This window comes from Chaetodon trifascialis, chromosome 5, assembly GCF_039877785.1.
Source record: "Chaetodon trifascialis isolate fChaTrf1 chromosome 5, fChaTrf1.hap1, whole genome shotgun sequence".
NCBI lineage: Eukaryota > Metazoa > Chordata > Actinopteri > Chaetodontiformes > Chaetodontidae > Chaetodon > Chaetodon trifascialis.
Window position 1 is genome coordinate 17,694,845 of NC_092060.1, and position 12,073 is coordinate 17,706,917.

Genomic DNA, 12,073 nt, shown 5'->3' on the forward strand with positions numbered 1-12,073 from the left:
GTTGTCCAGAAACCAGTAGCCGGACTGGGAATAAATGTCTTGTATCCCTGCCAAGACAATATGGTGATGTGCTGATATGAGCAAGCCTATAATTATTTTATGGGAGCAGGGGATTTAAATTGTGTTGCAGGGGTAGAATAAACAGGCTACCTCCCACCGCCTCCTCTCTCCTCCCATTTATTTCCGTCGATCACTCCCTCTGCCTCACATACACACTGATGTCATTTCGTTGATTACCCAAGAACAATAGCCTGAGAGGAAGCAGCATTTCTTGGGGAAGTACAACAACTGCATTCCACACCAACACGACAGAGCTATTGGCACATAAAGACACTGCCAGTGACCATCACATCCTCCGCATGTGCCTGATCAGTAAATAGCTCGATGTTGAACAGCTTCTGCTATCACTATGGCTCATGTATGACCGCTGACCTTTTTTAGGCATCACTGCATGGCTGTGACTGAAGCACAAATGTTAATCTGCAAGCATTCTCTTAATTTCACATCTGTTGCGGATGTATTTATAGTCCTGTCATTGGTGTTAAACATATTTCTGATTTTGAAGACCTTTGGGTGAATTCAAAGGCAAATCAATAGGAGCCCGATCAACAATACTTATGTGTGGGCAGGCTGGAAAGAGGAACAATGCAAGGAATTTCCCCCAGTTTCCTTATGAGTCCCCCACAGTGCTACAGTATGAGCAAACCTGAGTCACAGTGATCACTGGGAGCAAAAACAATGCTGCTCTCTAGAGGTGCAAAATGATAAACGTGCCACATGTTGATAGAAGCTTAAAAAAATGCATATTTATTCACATTTTTACATTCAGATTACAAAACCACAGACAAGCCACGGTAAATTCATTATTGCCCAGTTTCAAACAATCCAGGAAGTACAAAAAGGAGAGCTGCAACACAGACAACAGTAGAGGTAGTTAGCTTTTTAAATGAAACACACACACACACACACACACACACACACACACACACACACACACACACACACACACACACACACACACACACACACACACACACACACACACACGTGGAAGATAGGTTAATGGCCCTCACCTTATGCCAGGTATGCAGCTCACTATACAGCAAACCAAACATTTTTAATTCCTAAAAAGTGACAATGTTCAGGTTGATAAACCCCAGTCTGAAGTTTAGTCAAACTGTAAACTGCTTGTAGCTTAAAAAGTCTAAGACACTTTTGTTTACACTCTTGTAACAGCTTGTATTGCGCTCTATAGCAATATATACCACGACACAATAGAAATTTGTATAGTAGTATTTGCATTGGGCCAATGTGGGCAAATCAGTGAGTGGGACCTGCTCTGTGGCAATACTGGACTGACAGGACTGTTGCATCAATGTGACACCTTAATGTGAATATGAGGCATTTCCTTCATTGGACCAGACAAACACAGACATTCCCCTTCATGTTCTTCTTTTCATTATCGGTAAAGTTTGCAAATTCGTTTTTTATTTACAGTCTGCACAGCATCCCAATGTTTTTTGGAACTCAAGATCACTGATAATGACTGTCGTTTATACACTAAATGATTTTTTAGCTCGCACTGAGCTACAGTTGTATGATATGCAGAGTTGGATGTGCCAAGTTAAAAAAAAAAAATGAGGCATTTACTACATCTAAATGAAGGTACTGTATATTTTGGACATGAAGGCGTAACGAGATGCGTGCAAGTTTATCTGCTTTTCAGACAGCCAAAAAAATTTACACTGGCAGTCCCATGAGCCATGGAAGAAAATTAAAAAGCCATTTTAGTTGTGGAGGCTGTTTTCCAAATGCTGCTGTCATCACACTGAACAGAAATCATGCTTGTTTGTGTCCTTATTTTGAATCAGTTCACTTATTTCTATGAGGAAGTTGTCAAAACATACATCGCTTTACTTGCAGATTATTAAGTACATTTCATTTCCTTTTATTGTGGCAATAGTAGGAACACTGAAGCCTGTGAGATACTGCCATGAGAAACACATTTTCCCAAAATGCACACTGCAGCACAAGTCAGTAAAAGCAGCATGCTGAAAAGCCTTTGCATCTCCTGGTCAGAGCACTCCGTTCGTGCTGTGTGTGATCATGTGCCTGCGCAGGTTGCTTGGGTTGTTGAAGCTGGCGGTGCACTGATTGCAGGTGTACGGCTTCTCCCCAGAGTGAGTCCTCAGGTGGATCTTCAGGCTGCCGTTCTGCGTGAAGCGTTTCCCACACTGCGTACAGGCGTACGGCTTCTCCCCGGTGTGAATGCGCATGTGGATGGTCAGCGTGGTCTTGTTGACGAATGACTTGCCGCAAAAGGAACAGGGAACGGGTGTCTCCCCGGTGTGGGTTGCCCGGTGGACAATCAGGTCTTCGCGGTTGATGAAGCCCTCACCACAGAAGCTGCAGTCAAGGGATTTGTTGATGGTGTGAGAGAATATGTTCTGCTGCTGGGGAAACTGGCTGACATGACTGGAGTGCCCCACATGACCATCAGCTCCGACGACTGGTGTTTTTATTGCAGGATTCATTGCTGATGAAGCCATTTGGGTGGAATGATTTCGTTCCAGCTGGCTGTTTCTTGCGAGTTCGACACTGTTATCGTGCATCCCCCTCATCGGGGCTCTGTCATTCGAACCTGTGGTGAAAGTCAGCAGAGTGTCATGGGTGACGTTGTGGTCAGGAGACAGAGAGCTAAAAACCTGGAGTTCAGAGGCAGTGAAGAGGGTGTCGCTCGCCTCCTGCAGGGGCCCTTCCCCTCGTCCATGGACGCTCACGATTCTCAGCTCCTCATGGTTACCTGTCAGGCAGGAGGACTCTAAATTCTGAGCCCCCGCGTCAACACTTTGTGTACTTTGGTTTCCAAAGTCGTCCTGACCTAGAAAGGCAAACCACAAAATGGCATTACAAATCAGATTTTGTGTGTATGAAACTTCTAGACGGTGATTTATGAGTCAAAAAATTCAGCAAATCTCGATGTGACGTCAAGAGCTGCATCTTAAAATAATGAGTACAGTGATGTCTATCAAAATGTCCTTCCTGAAGTATTGAATCAGCCAGTGCTGGACGTTAGACAGTTATGTGTCATGGCTTGAGTCATGCCATTCATTGTGTTTGAGTCTTTTAATAAAACACCCTGCAAGCCTTCTCCCTGACATCCAGCATGACATATGCTTAAATTTAATGAATCACATAAAAATAACATCACAAGATACGCTCTTTGGATTTTGATCCAGCCTTTGTTGATATGCATTTTGGAAGCAGAAAACATATTGGAATCTAATAAATAATCTAATTAAAAGATTGATTGACGACCTGCTCGTGCGCTCTGTGAATCCCTGTGAGCTCACGAGAGCCTACAAACGAACTACCAAGCATTACATGATTAAAAGCAGCCGGCTCACCTACAACTGGCCCACATCCTCCAATGTCGTCCTCATCTTTGATCAGGATGACATCTGGGGTCTCCACATCTGCACACTAACAGGAAAGAATACATATGCATGAGCAAAGAAAAACCTCAAACAAACCTGTTAGTGAAAGTGCTGTGTGGAATAAATTTACCGTCACTCGAGTGGCAGAGGAGGAAGTCTTGTTCTCGGATTGTAGAGAAATAGAAGCTGCTTCTCCAACACTCTTCTGAGCCGCTGGTGGCTTGATGATAACTAGAGGCAAGAAAAAGACATAACTTCACAACCGCTGATGGTGACAGAGGAGTCAAATGCAAAGCATTGCAATGAATACTGTATTATAATGAACTGGGAAGGGTTTACTCAAAGAATTTATAAGTAGAATGCACATTTTCAGACAAAAATACGAGCAATTGCAGCATGATCCAAGGACTTGAGGGAAAAAAGAACTATTAATGATATTTTTCAATATGCTGAGGATATAGGCTGTATAATAAATAGAGGTTTGGACAATCATTGTGACTTGTAATACATTAATGTAGATGTAGATACATTCATTCCTTTGTTCCAGTTCCTCCTGTAGTGAGGTGGCCCCACAACATGTTTTGAACCAGTGGCGTCTTCCTTTCCGAGCAGCCTTTCATGACACATGTTTCAGTGAATGCAGAGGCTTTTGTACCCGTTTCCTCCAGCATCTCACATGTTCATCCTAGGAGACAGATTCTGTCTCCTTCCTGAGGCGTATGACTGCTGCGTGGTCATGTGGTGTGTATACTTGCATATTATTGTTTGCACAGATGAACAAGCAGCCTTGAGCCATTGGTAAATTGCTCCCAAGGATAGACCAGATATGTGGAGGTCCAAAGTTACTAGTTCTTGGGTGATTTCTTTGATTTTCCCATGATGCCAAGACACACTGGATGTGATGTTGGCCTTGAAAAACATCCACAGGGGTTCAAAGATGATGTCAGTCAGAGCGTCTAAAGCCGTGACATCATTTTCTGAAAATTTCCAAGCTGTTTAAAGGCACAGTCATATTAATGTACATAAACTTCTGACCCACTGGAATTGGGACATAGTTGATTATAAGTTAAATGATGTAAACAATAATTGCAAACTGTAAACAGTAGTTGGAAAAATGACTTGGGTCATGCGCAAGTAGATGTCCCATCCACATGCATAACACATGATATCATATTTGGTGATATCATATTTAACCCGTATTTTATTATGGGTTTGTATGGAGACTGACTTGCTGTTGGAGCCAGCCTCAAGTGGCCGCTCGAGGAACTGCAGTTTTTGGCACTTCCGCCTTGACTTCATTCTTGGTCCGACCTGACCTAATAAAAACAATTAACGTCGAATCTTTTGGGTGGTAAAATGAGTTTTTAATGACTTGAAGCGTCTGCAAACTTCTCACTTCAATTGTACTTCGAATTAGCCTCAATAATGTACTTAACTAACTTTATTAAACTAATCATAAACATGTAGTGAGTCTGATCAAACTCGTATTTTAACTTCAAGTCGTGACGTTGGTGTCACGTGACGAGGAGCAGCTGCGCTTCATTAACAGTTTAGAGGCTTTTCAACTAATATACTTTTCTTGTTCAAAAAAAAAAAAGAGAAAAAAAAACATTTAAATAACTGCTAACATCAGTTTAACAAAACTGTGTATTTAACTGTTAACTAACCAGCAGCAGGCAGACCGTTACTTGTTATTCGAGTAAAGTATTTTTACACTAAAAGTACTCGTTACCTTGTGATTTAGCCCGTGGTTTGGGGGTGTTTCCTCGGATAGGGGAAAAGCGGCTGGCCGGCCGGTTCGTCCTGGTCTGCAGCCTGAGGGAGAAGAGCTCACTCCTCATCACCTTCATCCTCATCCTCAGGGCTTCGTTTTCCTTCAGGCTCTGGGTTAAATGCAGGCGGAGGGACGCTGAGCTCTCCGAGAACAGCTGACTGATTTCCGTCACCGCCGCTTTCACCAGCACGTCCATTATGGACAAAAGCTGGGACTCCAGATTGAGGCTGCCCGGCGGCATGTCTGCAGACATGTTTCACCCAGCTGCAGCCGAGAATTATGTTGGAAAAACGCGCAACACGACCGCAGGGTTAGCTTACAAAGGGGACAACACAATGGCCTTTCCGGTAACATGACGCTGATTACCGTAACTCCTAGAAAGCGGGTGCAGCTCATGTTGACGTGTTTCATGACTTCTTATTTTGCTCTCATATCAGTGAGCATCTATTAATAATCAGTCACACAATGTAGTGTATTTTGATCTACGGCCTTAACTAAAGAGTAAACCTGGATGCATGAAAAAGGCCTGTTTTAATCACGTTTTTATAAATCATGTAAACATTTTTTTTTTCAAAGCATTTTAAAAAGGTTTTTATGTAGTTTTAACATTCTGTTCTTTTTTAGTTGTACAGTTCTTCGACAGCTGGTTATCAATCACGATTCATTTCAAACCTTTTCTTTATAGACCTCACACTCTCTTAAATGTCATACAGCAGCAATGGCTTTCTTATTGATTGGCTTTATTATTGATAGAGTAGTGGCCTCAACTGAGTCAAACTGCGATGGATTTACAATTTTAATGAAGTTTATGTTTATCCATTTTGAATCAGTGAAGAAACAAGAATCTTTTCATGAAAAATGTCTCAGATATGGCAAATCATGACCTTTTAAGTTAGATTTTTCACATTCTTCCATTGTATTGTACTTGTCTATGAAGTGTCATATAATGTGTGTTCTATAAAATACTATTGTCTCTCATCCCGTTACCATTGTGAGTATACCATGGTACTGGCATCATTCATTCCATTCAGCTTGACTGGGCGTCACATATTCCTTCGACACAAATATTTTCTTGTTGTGCAATCGGCTTTCCAATTCACAGGTCCATCATTTTATTCAGCTTTTCTGTTAACACAGAGCAAATGGAGGAACTGGGCATTTCTGCTCTTTGTGCTCAAAACAAACATAAACAACAACACAGCAGTGAATTAAAAAAACAAAACAAAACACAGCACAGTACACTTTCAAACATACAGGTAAATGTCACATCATATTGCCAGCCTTTGACTTCCGGGTCAACCTGATGCACCTCTTTCTGTCCCAGTCAGTCCAGCACCAAACTAAGACTTACTCGTTGTCGTTCTGCAGCCATCAACAATCTTTTTGGTCTTTTCAGTCTTTCTGTTTGTCGTCAGTATTTTTCTAGGACTCTGCCTCCACTGACGCTCCTCCACCTCCCTCCACCTCACAGCTGCTTGGTGCATTTTCCTCCTCGGCAGTTGCCTCTGTCTCTGTAACATCATCCTGTTTCTCCTCTCGGATCTCCATCGTCCCGTTCTCAGCGGACCCTCCCTCGTCCTTCTCAGATGACACCTCCCCTGCTGCATCTTCCCCTTCCTCTTTCTCTTCTCCCTCATCACCAGCCTTGTCTTTCTTCTCCTTCTCTTTGTCCTTCCTCTCTTTCTCTATTTTGGAAAGGCTGTGGCAGAGGGACTGCACATATGTGAACACACACATGGGGTCAGGGTTGTTACCCATCATGAGCATGTCACCCACTTCCAGCAGAGGGCAGCAGTCGGCCAGAGACCTGCCAGGGAGTGGAGCGATGGAGAGAGAAGAAAGAAGAGAACTGAAGTGAGAAAAAGCAGTGACACGTATGCAGAAATAACAGGAATATGTAGGTATATAACAGGAATAAACCTAACCAGCAAAATGCATGGGAAGCTAAATCCACCATCAACAAATTGAACTATCCTCTCTAAAAGCAATTTGACAGCTGTTCCTCTGGTTAAGTGCTGTTTTTTTGAAATGTAGGTGCAAGAGTTTGCATTCATCCCATTTGCAATAACTCTTAAACCTGCAATAACAGATTTTTTAAGGCACACGGAGGCAACAGAAACAAGTTGTGAACACACTATTGACATATCAACACATTTTAAGTTGAAATGGCAAACATGTTAGCAAGCAATAGTAATATTATCATTAGTTTGTAGTTGTGTTCTTTGGCCACCTGACAAATGTAAGTACAGTGTTCGTTTTCCAATTAGCTCTGCTTTTTTGTCTCCACCAATCCCTGGTGAAAACATCTGGTTCTTTAGCTGCTAAATGCTCCACTATGCTCAGAGACAAGTCGCTAACTGTCTGCCTTTTGGTGCTGGGCAGATAGCATGCAGTTGCAACGAAAACAACACTATGTGAGCAGTGATAGTGAACCAGTAAAGATGTGTCTCAGACAGTGAATACAATGAGATGAAATTCACTATCCAGCTCTGTAAAGCAGAGACAAGTTGCAGAAACAGGTGATAATAATAGTATAAAATATTGATTATTGTTGCTTTAATTGATTGAAAAACTCCATACTCTGCAGTTTGGAAGGCGAGTGTGAAGTTTTTCTCCCGCTCCTTTGGATTCAGGGAGCTGTAGTCAAAAGCGTCAGGAAAGAAACGATGGATCAGAGCACAGAACGCCATCCCATTACACCAGGACGATGAGAAGTTTTCTATGTCGACCCCCTGAAAGGTCAAAGGACAGGAAGATGATGAACAAAGCAAAGCACATCAAGGCTTATTTACATTATTTTGTAAGTCTTCTAGTCCCAAATCTTGATAATAAATCTGAAAATTTGGTGCATCTGATGAAGATTCTGAGTTGAACTGACCTCATAGTTGCGAGTCTTGTTGCGACACCACTGAAGCATCTTCTGTTTGATTGAAGCTCCTGTGGCCGAAGCCGCAGATGACCTCTGAATCTTGAAATTGCGGGGCATTGGTGTCCTAAAACGTCAAAATGTTGCACAGTTTCCTTTACCAGACTCTCATTTTGCTGTCACTCTCTAAATGTGTTTAAGGTGATGGGTGTCATACAGTGACTTACTCTGGGGCACCTTGTTGGAACTTGGCAATGATGTCGTTTTTCGCGGATGCTCTAATTGAGCGCGCAGAGGGTCTCGGTCGAGAGAGAGAAGAGGAGGCAGGGCCACTCTTTCTTTTTGGTTTCCCTTGTTTTTCTGCCTCCTTAATACTTCCTTTGTCTTTTGTCTCTACATTCACTTCCTTGACTTGTTTTTTCTTCTCTCCCCCTTTTGCTGCATTTTCATTCACATCTTTTTCTGTATCTTTTGCCTTTTCCTCAGTTTTACTCTCCTCTTTCTCTTTGTTTTTGTCCTCCATCTCCTCTCCATCTCTCCCACTCCTGTCCTCTTCCACCCGTCCATCTTTCTTGTCTTCCTCTCTCTGTTCCTCCCCATCTTTTTCTCCACTCGTCACTTCAGGGTCCTTCACGTCAGCGTCGGTGGAGGCTTTATCTTTATCATGTCCAGCCTCTTCAGCCTCATCTTCAGCACGCTTTGACGCAGTAGTCTGGGGATCGTCTGTGTCTCCAGCACTTGCCTCCTCTTCTCCTCCCTGTTCTGGCACTGAATCCTCCTCCCCCACCTCCATTACCCCCTGACCCTCAGCTGCCTCCACTGCTGGAGGCTCTTTCCCTGGGTCTGCACTGTTCTCCAGCTCTGGCTCATCTGTCTGGAGGAGAAGCAGCATAGAGTTTAGTCATCTGTCAAAGACGATCTGATAAATAGATTACAAAGCATGTTTGCGCATCTAGTCACATCTGAAGCTATATGTTAAATTCACACCTGCACATCTATTTCTAACCTGTACCTCTGTTGACAATTATGCCTTGACTTTATGCCCCTTTTATACATTCTAAATTTGATTAAGACATTTACTTGTAAATCACATTCAAATATAATCAAATTCACCTTCAACAGCTAAACCATCACAGTGATAAATGAGCAACTTTTACTTCATCAGTGTCATTGATTTTTTGAAATATCTGCTTATTCTGCATTTGATGCAAGCAACGTGTTGCAAACAAGTTGGGACAGGAGCAACTAAAGACTGGGAAAGTTGAGGAATGCTCCAAAAACAGCTGTTTGGAACATTCCACAGGTAAACAGGTTCATTGGTAACAGGTGATAGTATCATGATTGGGTATGAAAGGGGCATCCTGGAAAGGCTCAGTCCATCACCAGCAAGGATGGAGCGAGGTTCGCCACTTTGTGAACACATGATGGTATAAAGGTTATTACTAAATGGGTTTGGGGACATAAACCTTTTTATTTATGTTTTCCACAACGTCCCAACTTTTCTGTGTTGTGTTAAATCTAACATCTGCCATTAAATATTTTCAAGAGGAGCTCTATGTTACCTTGTCACTCATGTGTCAAACCACTTAAAATAAGCCTCACTGACCCACCAGGGGAAAATACATGTATGTCTTCATTCATTCATTTATAACAGACATGTTTACTGTTGTTTTGTTCATTAGTCTGGCTGCCAGTGAAGAGCTTTAGTGTCCAGTTGTGTTCAAACTACTAAATTTTTTCACAAAACCATTTTTGGCATTCCTGCGCTTAAACTGAAAGATAATTAATCGTCCCACACAACACTGATGAGAATTAAACTAAAAGATATGTCAATATCAATTAAAGGACGTACAGAATGTAAGTGGAAGTCTGATACATTCTGTTGTTATTCTGCTTCTGTCCTGCTCCACTTCCACTGTGATGAATTCAAATCAACAGTTTTTTAAGAAGCACATGAAATGAATCTGTTGACTGTCTCATTTGAATTATTAAGGACATGACTTCTGTTATAACATTACATAAGATGTACACTAAAATTAGTGTCCACACTTTACTCGAGGGATATCATGGTCCTAAAACTGAGGAGCGTAATGTAACGTGAGACCTGAAGCTCTACCCTGGGATTTGTTGAGTATCTCACTTATCTGAATACGACCTCAGATGGAAAATATGCCTTTTGTACTTTTTAAATCACGCCTGATCCTAAAATACAAGTCTGCTTCATTTAAATGAAACTTTAAATCCCCAACTACTACTTGACTCCTCATTTAAATATCATTAATGGTTTCTTATGCCCTCAGTGCTATCAATTAATGTGACTTGAAAAAAGATACAATACATACAAATTTTAGTTAATCTTTACTAAAATCTTCAATATCAGTCGTCGTCTAGACAAAATGTACCACACACCATTCATATTTTAGAGATGAATCATATTTGAAAAGCTGGATCTACTAAAATAAAAAGTTTCATGACCTACACTGGGACCGGCCTCGCAGCGGTGACTCATCAGAGGGGAAAGGAAACTCCACAGTGTGTTTGTGTGTGTGTGCACATGAGGATTACTTTACAGAGTTTTTCTGTGTCTGTGTGTTAGCTTCTCCAGGCAGGAGTAAGAACAGGTGTAGCGCAGCCTTTCCTGTCATGCTGTCCAAACACAACACCTGCCATGGCCACGAATACTCTTACTGCCTATTCCTGGTACAGACCGTCACACCACTCACTGTGTGTTTTACAAATGTAAAAACTTTTTGATTTAACATGTAAAAAAACGCAAACCTGGTTGCTGTTGGTGGTGCCGGTCGGACTGGTTGTCTCTGTGCACTCCTGGCTGAGTGATTCTCCATCCATGATGTCCAGAAATGTTTATCCACTGGATCAAAGGTCAAATTTTTTTTTTTTTAAACTAAGGCCCCAGGACTGATCTTTTCTGTCTTAAATTTTTTCATTCAGTTGACGGTGAATCCTCTTCACAGGAGCCCTGCTTAGCGTCTCTCTCTCTCTGCTCCTCACTGCTCTGCTTTGAGTCCCTGTCTCCCTCTCTCTGTCGGCACTGGCCCGTGTTTGTGATGTGTGTGTTGGTTTGTGGATACTCGCCTTCAACCCCTTTCACCGGACACCCCCACCCTCTGCTGCTTTGTGAGGATTCCTATGCTTCTTTATCTGACCTTTTGGACAACACAGGGTCCTGAAATAGAGTCGCAGTGACATAGGCACAGTCCAACGGGCCAGACAGCTGCGTCTGCTGTGGAAACCACGGCTGTACACACACATATGATACACACCTGGGTCCTTTAAATATGTTTGTGCGCACAGACACACAGTCTACCTCTTCCTTTTGACTCTTATTATAAAATGTGGTCAATCAACTTAAAGTCCCACAGTTGCTTTTTTTGCTAGGAGTAATATGAGAAAATTAATACTACTCTCTTCTCTGTCAGTTAGCTTAGCTTAGCACGAAGACTTAAAACAAGGTAGGCATACAGAAACCGGTCAAACTATTTCTTTGTTCAGCCATGTTACAGCTCAGCACATAACTCTGTGTCCTTTATTTGAGGTTAATTCATGACATTTAGAGGTGCAAATTTTGTTGACTTTGAACAAAGCCAGGCTAGCTGTTTCCCCATTTCCAGTCTTTATGCTAAGCTAAGCTAACTGTCTCCAAGCTGTAGCTTCATATTTAATTCTACAGACACTTTTCTCATCTTTCTCTCAGCAAGAAAACAAGAAAGCGTATTTCCTGAATGTGACACGAAAACAAATTAAAGGAACTTTTTTGTGAATAAGAATAAGAGTTGTTGACTTAGAAATAAACTGTCAATGACTCAGCACACAGCTGTCACAAAGCGAAGAAAAAGGACCTCACCTTGAATTCTGCCCAGAGCCGTTAACTCATTTTAATCCTCATGTATCTCCTGACAAACACTTGAGTTCTGTCTTTAGTCTGATTTGCAGTGAATATCTTCCCCTGTGTTTGCTTTGCACTCAGTGCAGCTT

The 12,073-nt window shown here is 42.0% G+C and overlaps 2 protein-coding genes across 2 annotated transcripts; both read right to left on the reverse strand.

Annotated features, from left to right (window-relative positions):
* Positions 1-789: 789 nt before the first annotated feature.
* LOC139331325 (uncharacterized) lies at positions 790-5,585 on the reverse strand. The gene is made up of 4 exons (XM_070962749.1): positions 5,170-5,585; positions 3,568-3,668; positions 3,408-3,483; positions 790-2,881 (listed from the first exon to the last, which is right to left on the reverse strand). The coding sequence occupies exons 1-4, from the start codon at positions 5,462-5,464 to the stop codon at positions 2,076-2,078; spliced, it is 1,278 nt and encodes a 425-aa protein (XP_070818850.1). The 5' UTR covers positions 5,465-5,585; the 3' UTR covers positions 790-2,075.
* Positions 5,586-6,445: 860 nt separating this feature from the next.
* Positions 6,446-11,039, reverse strand: smtnl1 (smoothelin-like 1). Its single transcript, XM_070963030.1, has 5 exons — positions 10,856-11,039; positions 8,305-8,951; positions 8,090-8,204; positions 7,792-7,943; positions 6,446-7,018 (listed from the first exon to the last, which is right to left on the reverse strand). The coding sequence occupies exons 1-5, from the start codon at positions 10,925-10,927 to the stop codon at positions 6,634-6,636; spliced, it is 1,371 nt and encodes a 456-aa protein (XP_070819131.1). The 5' UTR covers positions 10,928-11,039; the 3' UTR covers positions 6,446-6,633.
* Between the last annotated feature and the right edge of the window lie 1,034 nt (positions 11,040-12,073).